At 43.8% G+C, this 23,331-nt stretch overlaps 1 protein-coding gene across 1 annotated transcript; it reads left to right on the top strand.

Moving 5' to 3' along the window:
* The first annotated feature begins 6,154 nt into the window (after nucleotides 1-6,154).
* On the top strand, nucleotides 6,155-22,867 carry LOC134296980 (zinc finger protein 658B-like). Its single transcript, XM_062973197.1, has 3 exons — nucleotides 6,155-6,250; nucleotides 20,014-20,087; nucleotides 20,872-22,867. Exons 2-3 carry the CDS (start codon nucleotides 20,077-20,079, stop codon nucleotides 22,736-22,738), a joined length of 1,878 nt encoding a protein of 625 aa, XP_062829267.1. The 5' UTR covers nucleotides 6,155-6,250; nucleotides 20,014-20,076; the 3' UTR covers nucleotides 22,739-22,867.
* Nucleotides 22,868-23,331: the final 464 nt, after the last annotated feature.

A 23,331-nucleotide genomic window follows, 5' to 3' on the forward strand; every position in this document is an offset into this window, starting at 1 on the left:
TCGAGGAAACCAAAGTGCTCTTCCAACAAGCACCAGCTAATCCCTCTGCAAAGCCTGGAATACAGCTTAATGGTGTAACATTAGAAAATGTTGACCATTTCCGCTACCTTGACAGCCACCTCTCCACAAAAGTCAACATCGACACTGAAATACAACACCGCCTGAGCTCTGCGAGTGCAGCATTTTTCCGTATGAAGCAGAGAGTGTTTGATGACCGGGACCATCCGTAGAGATACCAAGGTGCTTGTTTATAAAGCCATTGTCCTCCCAACCCTGCTCTACGCCTGCGAAACGTGGACTGTGTACAGACGTCACACCAAACTCCTGGAGCGTTTCCATCAGCGTTGCCTCAGGAAAATCCTGCAAATCTCTTGGGAAGACAGGCGGACAAATGTCAGCGTGCTGGAAGAAGCAAAGACCACCAGCATTGAAGTGATGCTCCTACGCCATCAACTCCGCTGGACTGGCCACGTTGTCCGAATGCCCGATCACCGTCTCCCAAAGCAGCTACTCTACTCCAAACTCAAGAACAGGAAATATAATATTGGTGGGCAGGAAAAGAGATTTAAAGATGGGCTTAAAGCCAACCTTAAAAACTGTGGCATAGACACTGAGAACTGGGAAACCCTGGCCCTTGAGTGCTCTAATTGGAGGTCAGCTGTGACCAGCAGTGCTGCGGAGTTCGAAGAGGTACGAATGGAGCGCTTAAGGGAGAAACGTGCCAAGAGGAAGGAGCGTCAAGCTAACCCCGACCGGGACCGCCTTTCACCTGGAAACCGATGTCCTCACTGCGGGAGAATATGCGGGTCAAGAATTGGTCTCTTCAGCCACCTAAGAACACACACCCAAGACACCAGAGATGGAAGACAATCGTCCTCGAACTACGAGGGATCGCCTAAGCAATTAAGTAAGTAAGCTGAGTTAACTTCCACCAAAGGCAAAGAGATCCTGAGATCCTCTTTACCCTAGCCCTGAGCTGCTATCAAAAAGAGCAGGTCTATTACTATATAAGCTTAAAGTTAGTTTTTGAGGCGAAGTTGGTAGGGCTTCTTCCAGTGGCAAAGAAATCAGGAGATGTTCTCTGCCCCAGTGCCAAGCTACTATTTGTAGAAAGAACAGGTCTTTCCCTATCTATGCTCGGCACTGGTTTTAAAGACAAGTCAGTACTTATGATGGCCTTGTCAGAGTTGGCCTGGCTTGGCCACACAAGCACATCTAAGTGGTTTCTTCTTCCTGTCTAGAAGGCAAGAGGCTTCTCAAAATGGAGCCTTCTTTCCCAGGAAAAGGGGTGGTCTCCAGAATAAAATGATACATTTCAAGCCTATAGCAGCAAGGCTTTGCAAACTGGCTATAAACTCTGCTAATAGTTGAACTATCAGGTTGCAGCAGAATCTGCAACAGCCCTGGAAGAAATGCAAACAGGTGCTATACCTGCAACTATAAGCAACTTGTAAAATCAAAACCCTGGAAGACGGAACATGTTATATTTAGTTTTTCCCAAGAAGTAAGCACAGAACTTCATTTGTGCAGCTGTGATCTCCTGCACCATGTAAGTGTGGTAAATGATTTTTTAAAAAGAGGACAGAGATGTGTAGTTTTGAAACCATGAGCAAATCTTTTTGTGGTGTAGTGGGTTAAAGCCTTGTGACTTGAAGGTTGGGTTGCTGACCTGAAGGCTGCCAGGTTTGAATCCATCCCGAGGAAAGTGGATGAGCTCCCTCTATCAGCTCCAGCTCCATGCGGGGACATGAGAGAAGCCTCCCACAACAATGGTAAAAACATCAAAATATCTGGTCGTCCCCTGGGCAACGTCCTTGCAGGCGACCAATTCTCTCACACCAGAAGCGACTTGCAGTTTCTCAAGTTGCTCCTGACATAAAAAAAATTCTTTTGTGAGGGGATTTGTAGATAGGCTGGATGTTTGGGATTAGTGGGCACGCACTTCCTCTTCAGTTCCCCTCAGGTCTTACAATGGGGGGGGGGGGGTAGTATTTAGTCAGAAACCAAGTTTTCCCACTTAAAAAGACAAGAGAGGCCTGTAATTGACATTCTAGGTAGACCTCAACTACCCTGTTTCCCCGAAAATAAGACAGTGTCTTATATTAATTTTTGCTCCCAAATATGCGCTAGGTCTTATTTTCAGGGGATGTCTTATTTTTCCACAAAGAAGAATTCACATTTATGGTTGAATTTTAAAAAAATCAAAATTTATTATTTACTTTACAGTAGTTGTCATCACAAACCAGCATAACCAAACTGAATCCTTTCAAGAATTTCTGTTCGTATGTAAATTTATGTTGTTGTTGGGCTTGTCCCTGTACAAGGTGCCCTGACTCCCTTCTGGGAGATAGATCAATCAGGGCCAGCTAGCACCTCCCAACAAAGGATTCTGCCAGGCAGGCAGCAACTAGGCCTTGAAGCGGAAAGGCCAATCAATTCTAATCAAGGTGGCCAGTTGCAATATCCACACTTGCCTCAAATAGACAAGAGTTCTTTCTCCCACCCTGGACAAGCCTTCAACAAAACATTTAGTATCAGGTCAATTTTTCAACTTTGCATTTTCAAATACAAGACAACTGTACCCTTCTGTAGCTTCTGACCCGAGAAATAAAGCACTGTGGGGTTGTTGTTGTCTGTGGAGGCGGGAGCTTGACTGTGCAAAATTAATGGACACCCCAGCCACATACACACAACGCATTGTCAAAGGCTTTCATGGCCATGTTTCAGAAGCATTCTCTCCTGATGTTTAATCCACATCTATGGCAGGCAGGCATCCTCGGAGGTTGTGAAGTACATTGGAATGAAGCTTGCAAAGCCACTAATGCTAACCAAGGTGATTAATTAGCAATCACTATATTTTGCACATTACTCTGCTCCCTTGTTGGAAATGACTTGACATCCTATCCTGCTCCAAGTCTCCTAGGGATCATGTTAGCACTTTGTTTACTTACCCGACCAAACAGTGTTTACAATTTATACCTTTGCACTTTGTTCCAGACACCCTCTCAATTTTATCTATCTAATTGCCTTAATTGGTGCTTTTGCTTTTATCATTTTGTATTTTATTGTTCTATTGTATTATTTTGTATTTTATGGTTTTAATTTTGGTTACTTTATTTGTATGCATTTTATTCGGTTTACTGTTTGTTCTTCGGGCTTGGCCCCATGTTAGCCGCCCCGAGGCCCTTCGGGGAGATGGAGGCGGGATAGAAAAATAAAATATTATTATAACTGCCATTCTGAGCCAGAATGAAGAATGGGGCAGGAAGACATCATTCCACCATGTTTCCTGTGCCAATATAACAATATAATAATATAGAATAATCATATTATGCTATACTAACAATATAATATATTGTATATGCCTATAATATTAATAATATTATAATGGAATATGATATTATAATAATAATTATACACTGTTATGGTATATTTATATTACATGTAATATTACTAATAATATTACAATATAGTGTTATAGTACAATATATTAATATATAATGCTTATATTGTGCTATGCTAATAATATAATATATTGTATGTACATATGATTTGTGAGCCGCCCTGGGTCTCCTTCGGGGTGAGAAGGGCGGGATATAAATGTTGCTAATAAATAAATAATAATTGTTACTGACACAAAGAAATAATATGACACAGCAAACAAGATAGATATGCTGGAATTTGTATCACAGAATCACAAGTCGAATACTTCCCAAGTGTTTAGGACTGTGTGATGTATTTTTGGATGATGCGTACAGATCCCAGTAGGGTGGTCTTTTGCAGTTGGCAGATCATGATTTTGTCAATGTCTATTGTTTCCAAATGCCGGCTGAGATCTTTTGGCATGGCACCCTATTATTATTATTATTATTATTGACACAACGATGTTGTATGACACAGCAAACAAGATAGACATGCTGGATTTCGTTTCACAAAACCACAAGTCGAACACTTCCCAAGTGTCTAGGACTGTGTGATGTATTTTCGGATGATGCGTGCAGATCCCAGCAGGGTGGCCTTTTGCAGTTGGCAGATCGTAATTTTGTCAATGTCTATTGTTTCCAAATGCCGGCTGAGATCTTTTGGCACGGCACCCAATGTGCCCATCACCACCGGGACCACCTGCACTGGTTTCTGCCAGAGTCTTTGAAGTTCAATCTTGAGGTCCTGATAGCGGCTGAGTTTTTCCTGTTGTTTTTCATCAATGCGACTGGCACCTGGGATGGCGACATCATCATTATTATTATTATTATTATTATTTACAACATTCACACTGGCCTCCAGCAGACAAAGAGTCCTTTCCCCCACCCTGGACCTTCCACAGATATATAAACCTCCCTTGCTTAGTTTCCAATATACCTCACAATCTCTGAGGATGCCTGCCATAGATGTGGGCGAAACATCACGAGAGAGAGCTTCTGGAACATGGCCAAACAGCCCGGAAAATGCACAACAACCCACATACACACATACAGATTTTCACTTTTATTATGTGTATAGATTATTATTATTGATGAAAGAGGCAATGGCAATGTCTAATATAAATATAAATATAATAGCTGTACCTAATATAAACATGTTTACTATATATAAACATAAGCTTGCTATATACAGTATATGTGTAATATAAATATATGCTTACTATATATCTCTAATATAAACTCATGCTCACTATATATATACAGTAGAGTCACTTATCCAAGCTAAACGGGCCGGCAGACGCTTGGATACACCAATATCTTGGATAATAAGGAGGGATTAAGAAAAAGCCTATTAAACATCAAATTAGGTTAGTATTTTACAAATTAAGCACCAAAACATCATGTTATACAACAAATTTGACAGAAAAAGTAGTTCAATACGCAGGAATGTTATGTTGTAATTACTGTATTTACATATTTAGCACCAAACTATCACGATATATTGAAAACATTGACTACAAAAATGGCTTGGATAATCCAGAACCTTGGCTATGCGAGTGTTGGATAAGTGAGACTCTACTGTATCTCTAATATAAACTCATGCTCACTATATATATATGTGAATATATGCTTACTATATATATTTATATCTAATATGTCTAAGCCCAAGCTTACTATTTAGATATAATGAACATAGACTTACTGTATATATATCTATGATATAAATCCATGCTTACTATATATAATACTAGCTGTGCCCGGCCACGCGTTGCTGTGGCGAAGTATGGTGGTATGGGAAATAAAGTATTGAGGAATTGTTGGTAGTTAAGGTAAAGGGTAAAGGTGTAGAGTCCAGATAATCCAGTTAAAGCAGATAATATAAGATTATATGGGTTATATGGCTGTGTGGAAGGGCCTTGAGTCTACACTGCCATCTAATCCAGTTAAAATCTGATAATCTGTATTTTATAGGCAGTGTGGAAGAGGCCTAACTCTGCCTGTCCCCTGGGTGAGTGGGTTGCTAGGAGACCAAGTGGGCGGAGCTTAGCCTTCTAACTGGCAGCAATTGGATAAAAACAATTATTCCTCTCCCTCTAATTAGGACTTTATTTTTCTTTTCTTTTTGTTGTATCAACCTAGAGGCATGGATGATGGGTTGTGTTGTCAATTTTCGATGTTGTGGGGTGTTTCGTTTTGTTGTTTTGGCGGTCGCCAGGATTCCATCACTCTTTTATATATATAGATAGATAAACCCATGCCTACCATATATATACAGTATATATATGAATATATGCTTACTATATATATTTATATCTAATATAAACCCATTCTTACTATATAGATATATATCTAAATCCATGTTTACTAAACATAATCTTACTGTGTGTATATTATATATATATATATATATATATGATATAAATCCATGCTTACTATATATAATATAAACCCATGCCTAGCCTGCACTGAGGGGCCTCTCTGCTCCCAGGCTCACTCTCCACTCCTCCTGAGGGAAGGCCAGGCCTCTGTTTCTGGAAGGCATCCCGTCACAGCCCCCGCCCTTCTCCCTTTCCTTCCATCATTCCTTCCTTCCATGGCTTCCACTAGGCCCCGCTTCTCCTTCCCCGCTGAGGTAAACGCCAAAGGACTCCAACTCCCAGGAGCCTCGGCTGCTTTGGCGGAGGGAGAGGCATCCTGGGAGATGGAGTCCGGCGCTCCTCCTTGGGCCCGCCCCCAAGCCCTCCTTAGCCAATCAGGCGCCGCCACGCCTTCAGGTGTCATTTTCTGGGCGATGGCTTTGTTGTGAGGGAAGGAAGGCAGGAAGGCGGGTGAGTGACTGAAGAGGCGCCATTGCTGCCTCTCGCGGCCTGCTTTGGGCCCTCGCCGGCCCTGGTTTGGGTTGCGTCCGGGGCCAAGGGTTTCCTTCCTCGCCTTCCAGGCCATGTCCGCCCCTTGAAGGCGAGGGCCTGCGGCTGTGGGAATGGCAGGCTGGGAACATCCACGCCCGGCCTGGGCCAGCTTGGGCCCTCCCTCCAGGGGAGGCTGGTAGGAATTGTGGGAGTTGGAGTCCAAAAACCCTGGAGGGAGGCCCAAGCTGGCCCAGGCCTGGTTTGGCTTCTGGGTGACTTCTGGAGGCCAGTCTCAGTCATAATCTGGGGCTTTGCCTGTAATTAATTAGTCTAATCAGAAGGGAATGCACCCATTGGCGGGTAGGTGTTAAGTCTTGTTATTAGTACTGTACTGTATAATTATTTAATGATAATTTATTTCTTATACCCCGTCTCCATCTTCCTGAAGGGACTCAGGGCGGCTTACATGGATCAATTGACATATGCAGTAATAATAATGATAATAATAATACTTTATTTTTATACCCCACCTCCATCTCCTTGAAGGGACTCAGGGCGGCTTACATGGGACAATTGACATATGCAGTAATAATAACGAAATAATAATAATAATACTTTATTTTTATACCCCACCTCCATCTCCCCGAAGGGACTCAGGGCGGCTTACATGGGACAATTGACATATGCAGTAATAATAATGATGATAATAATACTTTATTTTTATACCCTGCCTCCATCTCCCCGAAGGGAGTCCGGGCGGCTTACATGGGACAATTGACATATGCAGTAATAATAATGATGATAATAATACTTTATTTTTATACCCTGCCTCCATCTCCCCGAAGGGACTCAGGGTGACTTACATGGGACAATTGACATATACAGTAATAATAATGATGATAATAATAATAATACTTTATTTCTTATACCCCGCGTCCATCTCCCTGAAGGGACTCAGGGCGGCTTACATGGAGCCAAGCCGGGATAAAACAGCAAACCAAAATAAAATAACATCAGAAAATACAGAAGTTATGAGGTATATGGGAAAACTAAGACAGGAAGGTTTATATATCTGTGGAAAGTCCAGGTTGGGGAAAAGAACTCTTGTCTGTTGGAGGCCAGTGTGAATGTTGTAATTAATCACCTTGATTAGCATTAAATGACCTTCCCAGCCTCACATCCTGGCCTGGGGGAATCCTTTGTTCAGAGTGGTTAGCTGCCCCTGATTAGCAGCCCCAGAAACTTCCACAGATATACAAACCTCCTTTGCTTAGTTTCTCCATATATCTCACAACCTCTGAGGATGCCTGCCATAGATGTGGGCGAAATGTCAGGAGAGAATGCTTCATTTCCATGGTTTCCTTCTTTCAGTTGAAATTGTCCACATGCTTATGGATTTCAATGGCTTCTCTGTGTAGTCTGACATGGTAATTGTGAGAGGATCCAACATTTCCAGGTTCTCAAATAATATTCTGTGTCCAGGTTGCTTTCACAAGTGCTCTGCTATGGCTGACTTCTCTGGTTGGATTAGTCTGCAGTGCCTTTCATGTTCCTTGATTTGTGCCTGGGCAATGCTGCTGCATTCGGTGGTGGGATGACTCCCATCACTGGAATGTAGCCATTGAGGGCTATAACCTCTTTCACAGAAATAGAACAAAAGGGAGAGGAGGGGGAGTAGCTTTATATGTCAAAAACAGTTACGTTGCAGAAGAAATGCAAGACTGTAATCCGGGAAACCAGCTTGAAAGCATCTGGATAAGAATCAAGGGAACTGGGACTCAAAAAGATCTTGTCGTGGGTGTCTACTACAGACCTCCGAGTCAGGATGAAGGACTTGATGAAGCCTTCTGTCAACAGCTGACCAAACAGGCACAAAGAAGAGATAAAGTAGTCATGGGCAATTTCAATTATCCCGATATCTGCTGGAAAACAAACTCAGCCAAAAGTACAAAGTCCAACAAATTCCTCACTTGCCTTGCAGACAATTTTATGGTCCAGAAAGTAGAAGAGGCAACAAGGGGATCAGCAACTCTTGATCTAATCTTAACAAATGTGGAAGACTTGATCGATACAGTTGAAGTTGTCGGATCCTTAGGGGCAAGTGACCATGTGCTCTTGCAGTTTGCAGTACAAAGGAATGCTGAAACTAAGACAAGTCAAAACACGCATTCTGGACTTTGAGAGAGCTGACTTCCAAAAAATGAAGGAATTACTGAGCGGCATTCCATGGACGCCAATATTAAAAAACAAGGGAGTTAAGGATGGATGGGAGTTTTTCAAAAGTGAAATACTCAAGGCGCAAATGCAAACAGTGCCAACAAAGAAGAAAAATAAGACAAGTGCAAAGAAGCCAGAATGGATGTCCAAAGAACTTCTAACTGAGCTAAAGCTCAAAAGTGACATGCACAAGAAGTGGAAAAGAGGAGAAATCACCAAAGAAGAATTCAAACGTATAGCCAACACCTGTAGGGAAAAGGTTCGCAAGGCTATAGCACAAAATGAGCTCAGGCTTGCCAGGGACATTAAAAACAACAAAAAAGGCTTTTTTGCTTACGTTGGTAGAAAAAGGAAGAAAAAGGAGGCGATAGGGCCTCTGCAAGGAGAAGATGGGGTGATGGCGACAGGAGACAGGGAAAAGGCAGAACTGCTCAATGCCTTCTTTGCCTCGGTCTTCTCACAAAAAGAAAGCCATCTTCAACCTCAGCAACATGGAATGGACGAAGGATTGGGGGAAATCCAACCCCAAATAGGGAAACAAGCTGTCCAGGAACACCTGGCCTCTCTAAACGAATTCAACTCCCCAGGGCCAGATCAGCTACATCCAAGAGTATTGAAGGAATTAGCGGAAGTTATTTCAGAACCACTAGCAATTATCTTCGAGAGTTCTTGGAGAACGGGAGAAGTCCCAGCAGATTGGAGGAGGGCGAATGTGGTCCCTATCTTCAAGAAGGGAAAAAAGAACGACCCAAACAATTACCGTCCGGTCAGCCTCACATCGATACCAGGCAAAATTCTGGAAAAGATCATCAAGGAAGTGGTCTGCGAACACTTAGAAACAAATGCGGTCATTGCTAATAGTCAACACGGATTTACCAAAAACAAGTCATGCCAGACTAATCTGATCTCTTTTTTTGATAGAGTTACGAGTTGGGTCGATACAGGCAATGCTGTGGATGTAGCCTACCTGGATTTCAGTAAGGCCTTCGACAAAGTCCCCCACGACCTTCTGGCAAATAAACTAGTAAAATGTGGGCTAGACAAAACTACGGTTAGGTGGATCTGCAATTCGCTAAGCGAACGAACCCAAAGGGTGCGCACCAATGCGTCATCTTCATCATGGAAAGAAGTGACAAGTGGAGTGCCGCAGGGTTCCGTCCTGGGCCCGGTTCTGTTCAACATCTTTATTAACGACTTAGACGAAGGGTTAGAAGGCACGATCATCAAGTTTGCAGACGACACAAAACTGGGAGGGATAGCTAACACTCCAGAAGACAGGAGCAGAATTCAAAACGATCTTGACAGACTAGAGAGATGGGCCGAAACTAACAAAATGAAGTTCAACAGGGACAAATGCAAGGTACTTCATTTTGGCAGAAAAAATGGAAATCAAAGATACAGAATGGGGGACGCCTGGCTTGACAGCAGTGTGTGCGAAAAAGACCTTGGAGTCCTCGTGGACAACAAGTTAAACATGAGCCAACAATGTGATGCAGCAGCTAAAAAAGCCAACGGGATTCTGGCCTGCATCAATAGGGGAATAGCGTCTAGATCCAGGGAAGTCCTGCTCCCCCTCTATTCTGCCTTGGTCAGACCACACCTAGAATACTGCGTCCAATTCTGGGCACCACAGTTGAAGGGAGATGTTGAAAAGCTGGAAAGCGTCCAGAGGAGGGCAACTAAAATGATTAAGGGTCTGGAGAACAAGCCCTATGAGGAGTGGCTTAAAGAGCTTGGCATGTTTAGCCTGCAGAAGAGAAGGCTGAGAGGAGACATGATAGCCATGTACAAATACGTGAAGGGAAGTCATAGGGAGGAGGGAGCAAGCTTGTTTTCTGCTGCCCTGGAGACTAGGACACGGAACAATGGCTTCAAACTACAGGAAAGGAGATTCCACCTGAACATCAGGAAGAACTTCCTCACTGTGAGGGCTGTTCGACAGTGGAACTCTCTCCCCCGGGCTGTGGTGGAGGCTCCTTCCTTGGAGGCTTTTAAGCAGAGGCTGGATGGCCATCTGTCGTGGGTGCTTTGAATACGATTTCCTGCTTCTTGGCAGGGGGTTGGACTGGATGGCCCATGAGGTCTCTTCCAACTCTACTATTCTATGATTCCTCTGCAGACGTCTTGTCCACAGTTACAAGGTATACGGTAGACTCTTTCAGAGGTGGGAGGATCCCTCTTGTCCTTTGCTGAATGTAGCATTTGTTGGATTTTCTTAGTGGGTCTGTTGATAGTTTGTAGGTTGTGTTTCTTCATGAGTTTCCCTATGTGGTCAGTGGTTCCCTGACCTTGATGTATGGTAAGAACACTTTACCTCTGGGTGGATCTTTGTATTTTCTCTCGTGGTTTGTTCTTGAAAGGAACAACCGTGAAAATGAACACAATCTGGCCACCAGTATTTTTAAAACTCTAAATTCAGGACAGTAAATAAAGAACAACACTCAGAAGACAGGTAATTCCAGGCAAAAACAATCAGGGCCTGTTAACACCTCCCAACACCTTAGATTGAACACTAACATGTAGGAAACACTGCATGAACAACAATCACAAAGTAGTGCATGCAATAACATCCTGCAGAAACTTACTGGCAGCGCATGGGGTGCAGACCCAGAATGAATAAGAACGTCAGCCCTGGCTTTGTCTTACTCAACTGCCGAGTTTGCCTGCCCTGTCTGGCACAAGTCTCTGTCCACACGAAGCAGGTGAAAATAGCACTGAACGAAACATGCAGAATAATCACAGGATGTCTCAAACCTACACCTGTTGATAAACGCTAGCTGGCATTGGTTTGGTCACTTAACTAATTCCAGATCCACCTAACAGTAGCATTGCCTAGCTCACATTTAACTAGTTTGTTGTGTTGTATCTTTTGTTCTAGTTGTCCCTTGGTTGGGCCTTGGTTATCAATGGTTGGGCCATAGTGTTCAATTCCTTACCCCCAACAGTGAAGGTCCATTTACTATCTCCTTTGGGTCCCATCTTAAAAGAGATAATTTCTTTACTCCAGAAAAGAGCAGTAGAACAGGTTGAAGCACAAGACTCTGACCCCTGGTTGTTTTTTCCCTTCTTCTTTGGGGTTCTGAAGAAAGATGGTGGTCTTCATCCAATACTGGATCTCAGAATTGTGAAGACTTTCATCACTATTCATTACTTCTGTATGGTGACTATTTCCCATCCTTCCCTTGTTTCATCAAGGAGATTGGTTTGTCACCACTGACTTGAAAGGTGTCTAATTCCACATTGCAGTTCTACAACGGTATTAATGTTTCCTTATTTTTTGTGTAGCCATCTGAGCTTTTCAATTCCATGTGCCTCCCTTTGGCTTGGCCATGGCTCCCAGAGTGCTTTTGGAATCGGCACTCTCCAACTCAAACCAAGTCACAAGAACAAACCTTTTTGGAACGTTCCACAAATGGAGATGTTATGTAAAGTTCTTTGAAGACCAGGGCGTAGACCCTTGGGATGCTATGACCTTGCACTTACTGTATTTACTTGAATCCAACACTCACCTTTTTTGGCTAAATCAACTGCCAAAATTAAGGCGCACATTAGATTAGTGTAATACGGTAATCTTAGTACTGAGCCAAAGCACTAGGGGAAGCTGCTTCAGGAGGACCTGGAGCTCCTATTTGACAAATGCCACCTCTGATTTAATGGCCAGGGCCCAAGACCATATTAAACTACAGCTCCCATGACTCCATAGCATTGAACCAAGGCAATTAAAGTGAATTCATTCTATAGCATAGATGCACCCCAAGGTTTTGTAAAACGCTCTCCTGGGGGACCCCTTCCACTTTTATTTCTCACTATCACATGAACTTGAGTTCCACAGCAGACACTGCTTTCAGTCACTAAATATTATTGTCCTACATATCGTGACAATGTTATCTGTTTGGGATACTTTTGCATGTTATGGATTTCACATCTGCTTCCAAATGTTGTGGGTGTTTTTTCCTGCAAGATATTGATTGGTTTTGCTACATTTTGTTTTGTAGTAGGCACACACTTGTTTTGACAGGATAGTTGATCTTCATTTCTGTTTTCTCCAATTGTCTACCTTCATGTGGCTGTGATTTACATTTTCCACTGTGAATTTGCTATCGTTCATGCGTGGCCAATGTTTTCAGGTCGTAGGGTTGTTGTATGCTTTCCGGACTGTATGGCCATGTTCCAGAAGTATTCTCTCCTGACGTTTCAGTCACATCTATGGCAGGAATCCTCAGAGGTTGTGAGGTTGTGCGCCTGACACAGATGTGAGCGAAACGTCAGGAGAAAATACTTCTGGAACATGGCCATACAGGTCAGAAAACATACAACAATCCCAGAAAGCCTTCAACAACACATTTTCAGGTCGTATCTGTTACACTGTAAATTTGGTGCCACTCTGTCTTTCTCTGACAATTTGCTAAAGTTTATGCTTCACATATGGCTGACATTTTCATGTGTTACTTGGTGGCATTTTATTAAAATTTCTAGGGTTTTTTTTTATTCAGGTGTGTATTGTGTCATGCTCCCATCACCTCTCAATATAGCTTGCCAGTCACCACCCAGTTGTGATTCACAGACACTAAGAAGGAGGAGGAGAAATTGTTTACCTGCAATTATATTTCTTTTAGTGGTCATCTGAGAATTCACACAATCCCACCTATTCTCCTCATTAGGAGCCCCCGTGGCACAATGGGTTAAACCCTTGTGCCAGCAGGACTGCTGAATAAAAGGTCAGCGGTTTGAATCCAGGGAGCTGGGTGAGCCCCGTCTGTCATGTCTGTGGGGACATGAGAGAAGCCTCCCACAGGATGGTAAAACATCCGAGCGCCCCCTGGGCAGTGTCCTTGCAGACAGCCAGTTCTTTCACACCAGTAGCAACTTGCAGTTTCTCAAATTGCTACTGACACAAAAAAATTATCCCCACTAGTATCATGCCACCCTTGGTCACATTGGGTGCTGTTGGTGATCGCCTCCTTTTGTGCCCTTGGGAGAGTAGGTTGGGTTAGTGCTAAAATTCTTTGCCCAAGGATTCTAAAAAGTTCCAAAGAGGTTCTGTGCAGATGTAGAATACCCAGTTGTGTTCTCGCAGAAGCAGAGGAAGCAGGAGGACATTTTTGCTCCCTGGCTTCAGGTAGGATTTGGCTAAGATTTGGCTAAGATTTTAAACTGAGTTTGGGCTTGGCTCCTGTGGTCAAAGTCTAACTGTTGTGTGACTGTTGTGTTGAAAGAGAGCCAGGTACTTAAGTTGATTGACAGCAGGCATTGTCCCCTGTTAATTGAGTTTCTGGGAAAGCTTTATTTGCCAGTGTGAGTTTCTGCCAGAGCCTGATCCCAGAAGGGCAGTTGGTTCTCACAGAAGCAGAGGAAGCAGGAGGACATTTTTGCTCCCTGGCTTCAGGTAGGATTTGGCTAAGATTTGGCTAAGATTTTAAACTGAGTTTGGGCTTGGCTCCTGTGGTCAAAGTCTAACTGTTGTGTGACTGTTGTGTTGAAAGAGAGCCAGGTACTTAAGTTGATTGACAGCAGGCATTGTCCCCTGTTAATTGAGTTTCTGGGAAAGCTTTATTTGCCAGTGTGAGTTTCTGCCAGAGCCTGATCCCAGAAGGGCAGTTGGTTCTCGCAGAAGCAGAGGAAGCAGGAGGACATTTTTGCTCCCTGGCTTCAGGTAGGATTTGGCTAAGATTTGGCTAAGATTTTAAACTGAGTTTGGGCTTGGCTCCTGTGGTCAAAGTCTAACTGTTGTGTGACTGTTGTGTTGAAAGAGAGCCAGGTACTTAAGTTGATTGACAGCAGGCATTGTCCCCTGTTAATTGAGTTTCTGGGAAAGCTTTATTTGCCAGTGTGAGTTTCTGCCAGAGCCTGATCCCAGAAGGGCAGTTGGTTCTCGCAGAAGCAGAGGAAGCAGGAGGACATTTTTGCTCCCTGGCTTCAGGTAGGATTTGGCTAAGATTTGGCTAAGATTTTAAACTGAGTTTGGGCTTGGCTCCTGTGGTCAAAGTCTAACTGTTGTGTGACTGTTGTGTTGAAAGAGAGCCAGGTACTTAAGTTGATTGACAGCAGGCATTGTCCCCTGTTAATTGAGTTTCTGGGAAAGCTTTATTTGCCAGTGTGAGTTTCTGCCAGAGCCTGATCCCAGAAGGGCAGTTGGTTCTCGCAGAAGCAGAGGAAGCAGGAGGACATTTTTGCTCCCTGGCTTCAGGTAGGATTTGGCTAAGATTTGGCTAAGATTTTAAACTGAGTTTGGGCTTGGCTCCTGTGGTCAAAGTCTAACTGTTGTGTGACTGTTGTGTTGAAAGAGAGCCAGGTACTTAAGTTGATTGACAGCAGGCATTGTCCCCTGTTAATTGAGTTTCTGGGAAAGCTTTATTTGCCAGTGTCGCACGCGCCTTCAGGCACCTTTACTAACTATCCTTTGCAGTACATACAGGAAACAAAGCAACATAAACAAATACACAAAGACGTGGTTTGTTGCAGTCTGCACATAAAGTTCGTGCATATTACTTAACTGTACAAAGATCCCACTTGGCCACCACGCTCACCAAGAGATGCAACAAAAGCAAAACATTCCCATCACATGCACCAGCTGTGGCATGTTCCGCTTTTTCACACAAAAACTAGACAACTACATCTGCTCCAAATGCAAACAGATGACTCTGATGGAGCAGAGGATCCAACAGCTCGAGCACCGTATTAAGACCCTTAAGGACATTCAGGCACTCGAGCTCTTCTTGGACACTGCACAACACGCTGCTGTAGATCAGCAGCCTGCATCACACCAACACCACCAAGACCATGATCAGGAACCTTATGGGGAGATCAACTCAAAGGTAGACAACCCTCAGGCTTGGAAGGAGGTCACCCATAGAAGGAGACGCAGGACCAGGCAGCCTCCGCAGAACTCCTCTGCTCAGCTGCATTTACACAACAGATTTGAAATTCTTACATCATTAACATACAATCAGGAAACACATCTTGTGGAGGACCACAGTTTCTTAGATACCACTCAGTGGACCATCCTGGATCAATGCGCAGGGGATAGCCCTGACAGGGACAGTGCATCACCACAGTCACACTTATGTAATCATGCAAATGCTCCATCCCCAATCATAGACCAGGAGCAACAGGAACATCCTTGGGAGAGTAATGGGCTCTCGGATGTACCTCAATGGATTGTCATTGATGAATGCACTGGGGATGTTGAGGAGGAGGACAACACTTTACACCTACATGATTCACTTCAACAGGAACACTCTTCAGGGGACATACACACTGTCTTGCACAAAAGGGACCCTGTCAATCCTCAAAGGAAACAGGTCTTGGTAGTAGGTGACTCCCTCCTTAGAGGAACGGAAGCCATCATTTCCAGACCGGATGGGATGGCTCGAGAAACATGCTGCCTCCCGGGGGCAAAAATACACCATATCACTCAGAGGCTCAGCAGGCTCCTAAAGCCCCATCACCCTCCCCACCTTATGTTGATTCATGTAGGTACCAATGACACCGCTAGGCATACTTTTCAAAAGATCACAAATGATTTTCGAGCTCTGGGAACAAAGCTAAAACTGTATAATGTACATGTGATCTTTTCATCCCTCCTCCCCGTTGTAGGACATGGCTCTACAAGGGCCGGAAAAATAGTACAGGTCAATAACTGGCTCAGAAAATGGTGTCAAGAGGAGCATTTTGGCTTCCTTGACCATGGTCTACTCTTCCAAGAGGATGGACTACTGGCAAGCGATGGGGTGCATCTCACACAAGTAGGAAAACATCTTTTTGCACACAGACTCACAAACCTCATCAGGCGCACTTTAAACTAAATCCACTGGGGGAGGGGAACAACAGCCTGGCGAACACTATATTACCCACGACCACAGGGAACCGCCGTAAGACTAAACGGAGGGCTGCACAAACACAGCAAGGACCAAGTACAGAGAGCACAATAATCCCAAATAAACAGTTCGAGGGGAGGTCACAGGGGCTTACATGTCTTTACACTAATGCTCAGAGCATGGGAAATAAGCAAGACGAACTCCAACTCCTAGCACAGCACCACACATACGATGTCATAGGCATCACTGAAACCTGGTGGGATGACTCCCATCACTGGAATTTAACCATTGAGGGCTATAACCTCTTTCACAGAAATAGAACAAAGGGGAGAGGAGGGGGAGTAGCTTTATATGTCAAAAACAGTTACGTTGCAGAAGAAATGCAAGACTGTAATCCGGGAAACCAGCTTGAAAGCATCTGGATAAGAATCAAGGGAACCGGGACTCAAAAAGATCTTGTCGTGGGTGTCTACTACAGACCTCCGAGTCAGGATGAAGGACTTGATGAAGCCTTCTGTCAACAGCTGACCAAACAGGCACAAAGAAGAGATATAGTAGTCATGGGCGATTTCAATTATCCCGATATCTGCTGGAAAACAAACTCAGCCAAGAGTACAAAGTCCAACAAATTCCTCACTTGCCTTGCAGATAATTTTATGGTCCAGAAGGTAGAAGAGGCAACAAGGGGATCAGCAACTCTTGATCTAATCTTAACAAATGTGGAAGACCTGATCAATACAGTTGAAGTGGTTGGATCCTTAGGGGCAAGTGACCATGTGCTCCTGCAGTTTGCAATACAAAGGAATGCTGAAACTAAGACAAGTCAAACACGCATTCTGGACTTTAAGAGAGCTGACTTCCAAAAAATGAAGGAATTACTGAGCGGCATTCCATGGACGCCGATATTAAAAAACAAGGGAGTTAAGGATGGATGGGAGTTTTTCAAAAGTGAAATACTCAAGGCGCAAATGCAGACAGTGCCAACAAAGAAGAAAAATAAGACAAGTGCAAAGAAGCCAGAATGGATGTCCAAAGAACTTCTAACTGAGCTAAAGCTCAAAAGTGACATGCACAAGAAGTGGAAAAGGGGAGAAATCACCAAAGAAGAATTCAAACGTATAGCCAACTCCTGTAGGGAAAAGGTTCGCAAGGCTAAAGCGCAAAATGAGCTCAGGCTTGCCAGGGACATAAAAAACAACAAAAAAGGTTTTTTTGCTTATGTTGGTAGAAAAAGGAAGAAAAAGGAGGCGATAGGGCCACTGCAAGGAGTAGATGGGGTGATGGTGACAGGGGATAGGGAAAAGGCAGAACTGCTTAATGCCTTCTTTGCCTCGGTCTTCTCACAAAAAGAAAGCCATCTTCAACCTCAGCAACATGGAATGGACGAAGGATTGGGGGAAATCCAACCCCAAATAGGGAAACAAGTTGTCCAGGAACACCTGGCCACTCTAAACGAATTCAAGTCCCCAGGGCCAGATCAGCTACATCCAAGAGTATTGAAGGAACTAGCGGAAGTTATTTCAGAACCACTGGCAATCATCTTCGAGAGTTCTTGGAGAACAGGAGAAGTCCCAGCAGATTGGAGGAGGGCGAATGTGGTCCCTATCTTCAAGAAGGGAAAAAAGAACGACCCAAACAATTACCGTCCGGTCAGCCTCACATCAATACCAGGCAAGATTCTGGAAAAGATCATTAAGGAAGTGGTCTGCAAACACTTAGAAACAAATGCGGTCATTGCTAATAGTCAACACGGATTTACCAAAAACAAGTCATGCCAGACTAATCTGATCTCTTTTTTCGATAGAGTTACGAGTTGGGTCGATACAGGGAATGCCGTGGATGTAGCATATCTAGATTTCAGTAAGGCCTTCGACAAAGTCCCCCACGACCTTCTGGCAAACAAACTAGTAAAATGTGGGCTAGACAAAACTACGGTTAGGTGGATCTGTAATTGGCTAAGCGAACGAACCCAAAGGGTGCTCACCAATGCGTCGTCTTCATCATGGAAAGAAGTGACAAGTGGAGTGCCGCAGGGCTCCGTCCTGGGCCCGGTTCTGTTCAACATCTTTATTAACGACTTAGACGAAGGGTTAGAAGGCACGATCATCAAGTTTGCAGATGACACCAAACTCGGAGGGATAGCTAACACTCCAGAAGACAGGAGCAGAATTCAAAACGATCTTGACAGACTAGAGAGATGGGCCGAAACTAACAAAATGAAGTTCAACAGGGACAAATGCAAGATACTTCACTTCGGCAGAAAAAATGGAAATCAAAGATACAGAATGGGGGACGCCTGGCTTGACAGCAGTGTGTGCGAAAAAGATCTTGGAGTCCTCGTGGACAACAAGTTAAACATGAGCCTACAATGTGATGCGGCAGCTAAAAAAGCCAATGGGATTTTGGCCTGCATCAATAGGGGAATAACGTCTAGATCCAGGGAAGTCATGCTCCCCCTCTATTCTGCCTTGGTCAGACCACACCTGGAATACTGTGTCCAGTTTTGGGCACCGCAGATGAAGGGAGATGCTGACAAGCTGGAAAGCGTCCAGAGGAGGGCAACTAAAATGATTAAGGGTCTGGAGAACAAGCCCTATGAGGAGAGGCTTAAAGAGCTGGGCATGTTTAGCCTGCAGAAGAGAAGGCTGAGAGGAGACATGATAGCCATGTACAAATATGTGAGGGGAAGTCATAGGGAGGAGGGAGCAAGCTTATTTTCTGCTGCCCTGCAGACTAGGACACGGAACAATGGCTTCAAACTACAGGAAAGGAGATTCCACCTGAACATCAGGAAGAACTTCCTCACTGTGAGGGCTGTTCGGCAGTGGAACTCTCTCCCCCGGGCCGTGGTGGAGGCTCCTTCTTTGGAGGCTTTTAAGCAGAGGCTGGATGGCCATCTGTCGGGGGTGCTTTGAATGCGATTTCCTGCTTCTTAGCGGGGGGTTGGACTAGATGGCCCTTGAGGTCTCTTCCAACTCTACTATTCTATGATTCTATGATTCTATGATTCTGTGTGAATTCACAGATGACCATTTCGAAGAAAGACAGTTACAGGTAAGCAACCTATTTTTGCTAGCCCATTCTATGTCTTCTACTTTCATTCCACCTTCTTTGCTTGCTCTTCACCACTAGTGAGGTCAGCAGGCTTTTAATTTCAGCGTTGGTTTCCAGCTCATCTTTCTTCTTTTAGCCTCTGCCAGCCTTTGAGGAAGTTGTTGTGTCTTTCTCTGAGAAGGAGTGGGGTGTGTGAGGGTTTGTAAAAGAGGCACCATGATGTGGTGAGTTGACTGAAAAGGGCATGTGGCGACAACTGATTGGCTGAGCCAGTCAGGAGCAAGAATTCTGATTGGCTGCTGTCTCTAGCTTGCTGTAGAGACAAACGGTTTTAACTGCCACTTTGATCTCAGGGAAGGAGAACACTGACTGAAAATGGTCAGGGAGGAAATGGCTGCAATACTCTCTGAAACCTAGTTTTTATAAGGCAAATGAGGCATATTTAAAGGGAATGTTTATTTCTACATTCTCTGTGTGAATTCAGAAAGACTGTTATCTATTTTGTTGCCCTGTTTGAACTTTTAAACTGAGGTAAAGATACTGTTACCTGTCGCACAAGCCTGAGTGACATTTTATTATACTGCAGGGTTTACTTTGATTCAGAAACTGTGGTAAAACTTCTATTTATCTATTTATTTCTACAACAATCAACAGGGTGTCCTGGATCAAGTCTGGTGGGCTTAGTGTCTAGAAGATACAGTGGAAACTTGTGAGAACATGGCACCTAGGTAAGATATTCCTAGCTTTTAAAAAGGGGATCAATCACTTCTCCCTTGGGATGCCAGTTTGGATGCAGATCACATACCTTTGACCAAACTGTCAGACCTGAGCTTGTGTGAAACTATTCAGTGTAAAGCTGCTGTTTTGCCAGGTGTGAAGCTTGTACGGTTCATGCACAGTAATTGGTTGTGAAAGTGGTGGCTCCCTCTCTTCCTTTTCAGACCCAGGGATCTGTTCCATGGAGAGAGGTTGATCAAACTAAGCAGTTGAATCCCTTTCTTAAACGGGGTAGACTATTGATGTACCTCAGTGGAACAGGATATGTAGGGCAGCGCAGAGCTGGAGCTTCCATGGAGCTGGAGCTTCCATGGAGCTGGAGCTTCCATATCCCCTGTCCTGTAGATGGGCAAGAGGACAGGAGATATGGAAATAGCATTTGTATCGTAGGGACTCTTTCTGACTGAGGATTCCTATGCAGGAAGGAGTTCTTCTCTTCTTCATTTATCCTTGCTACAGCTCAGGGTTATCCTTCCCTTCTCAAATACAAATGGAAAGCATTGATATATCACGAGAAGAGAGAAGGATATGCAGCTGTTCCTCTTAGAATTAAACAGGCAATGCTATTGATGTTACTGGCTGAGACGAGCATAAAAATCATATATTTCTGCATGGCATGTTAAACAGATTAATGAGAGTCTGGGGGATAAAGAAGCAGTTCAGATAAGTCTCTTCTTTGGTTTCTGATTTTTGTCATTTTGTCTAAAGGATTTTCTTTCTTTTTCCTCAAAAAAGAAATCAGAAGAAGAACGCGAAACGCAAGGAGCCAACTGTAACAAAGTCTGGCACGGAAAAACAGGTGTTTGGAAAGCAAAAGGGAATGAAAACAAGACGCAGAACCCAAGACAAAAAAGAGAAGAGCTGCTCTTCCTTCCAGCAGGCTGATCATCCTGAATCGCTGACATCAGAATCAAATGAAACGGAGTGTCCAGACTGTGGGGAAATGTGCAGATGTCATGCACAGTTAAACATAGATGCCTGTCATCACAAAGGAGGTAAACCACATAAATGCATGGATTGTGGAAAGGGCTTCAGTCAGAAAGCATATCTGCATAGACATAAAAGAATACACACAGGAGAGAAGCCATACAAATGCATGGAATGTGGAAAGGGCTTCAGTCAGAAAGCAACTCTACAGGTGCATCAAAGAATACACACAGGAGAGAAGCCATACAAATGCATGGAATGCGGAAAGAGCTTCACTGACGCTGGATCGTATAACAAACATCTAAGGGCTCACACAGGAGAAAAACCATATAAATGTCTAGAATGTGGAAAGAGCTTTCGTAACGGTACATACCTTTGTACACATCAAAGAACACACACAGGGGAGAAACCATACAAATGCATGGAATGTGGAAAGGGCTTCAGTAGGAGTGCAGTTCTATTTATGCATCAAAGAACACACACAGGAGAGAAGCCATACACATGCATGGAATGTGGAAGGAGCTTCAGTTGCAATGGAAGTCTACGTACCCATCAAAGAACTCACACAGGACAGAAACCATATGAATGCATGGAGTGTGGAAAGAGCTTCAGGCAGAATTCAAATCTCCGTGTACATCAAAAAACACACACGAGTGAAAAACCGTACAAATGCATGGAATGTGAGAAGAGCTTCAAACAAAGAGGACAACTACGTGTACATCAATACACCCATACAGGGGAGAAGCCATATGAATGCATGCAATGTGGAAAGAGCTTCAGTAATAGGAGAGCATGTAATCTACATCAAAGGACTCACTCAGGTGAGAAGCCGTACAAATGCATGGAATGCGATAAAACGTTCGGTTACATTTCAAATCTAAACACACATCTAAAAACACACAGAGGAGAGAAACCATACAAATGCATGGTATGTGAAAAGAGTTTCAGTCGGACCTCTCATCTGCGTGTACATGAAAGAACGCATTCAGGAGACAAACCTTATAAATGTATGCAATGTGGAAAGAGCTTTAGTCAGAAATCGAATCTACAAGTACATGAAAGGACACACACAGGGGAGAGACCATACAAATGCACCGTATGTGGAATGGGTTTCTGTGATAGTGGCTCATGTAATAAACATCTAAGGACCCACACAGGAGAGAAACCATATGAATGCGTGGAATGTGGAAAGAGTTTCAGTTGTAGTTCAAATCTACGTATACATCAAAGAACCCACACAGGGGAGAAACCTCATGAATGCAAGGAATGTGGAATGAGCTTCTCTAGTAGTAGCAGTTTGCAGTCACATCAAAGAACCCACACAGGGGAGAAACCTTATGAATGCATGGAATGTGGAAAGAGCTTCTCTCATCGTCATGCTTTACGAACACATCAAAGGACCCACACGGGGGAAAAACCATATCAATGCATGGAATGTGGAAAGAACTTCAGCGACAGTGGACATCTGCATACCCATCATAGAACCCACACAGGGGGAAAACCATATAAATGCATGGAATGTGGAATGGCCTTCAGCAGAAGTGAACGTTTACATTCCCATCATAGGACCCACACAGGGGAAAAACCATATAAATGCATGGAATGTGGAATGGCCTTCAGCAGAAGTGAACGTTTGCGTTCCCATCATAGGACCCACACGAGAAAAACCATATAAATGCATGGAATGTGGAAAGGCCCTCAGAAAAAAGTTGACCATATAATAACATCTAAGGACTCACATGGGCATAACCACGTGAATGTCTAGAATGTGGAATTAAATTCAGTGGAAATATTTGTTCACTTAGTTCATTACAATTTGTCGCTTTTTCTGGCACCCAGAATTTGAGGTCTGTGGCGGAGCGTTGAAATTCCACTAATTTCCTTACTAATGGCAAACCAATGTCTTCTATCTAGAATCACGGCAGCGGACAAAACAACAAAACTACAGGCCCCCCAACCTCGAAATTTGACAACACAACCCATTATCCATGCCTCTAGGTTGATACAACAAAAAGAAAAGAAAAAGAAAGTTTTAATTAGAGGGAGAGGAATAATTGTTTTTATCCAATTTCTGCCAGTTAGAAGGCTATGCTCCGCCCACTTGGTCTCCTAGCAACCCACTCACCCAGGGGACAGGCCCTTCCACACAGCTATATAACCCATTTATAATCTTATATTATCTGTTTGAACTGGAGTATCTTGACTCCACACTGCCATAGAATCCACTTTAGTGTGCATTTTATGCAGCTGTGTAAAAAGGGCCTCAAA

The sequence above is a fragment of the Anolis carolinensis genome, chromosome 2 (assembly GCF_035594765.1).
Source record: "Anolis carolinensis isolate JA03-04 chromosome 2, rAnoCar3.1.pri, whole genome shotgun sequence".
Lineage (NCBI taxonomy): Eukaryota > Metazoa > Chordata > Lepidosauria > Squamata > Dactyloidae > Anolis > Anolis carolinensis.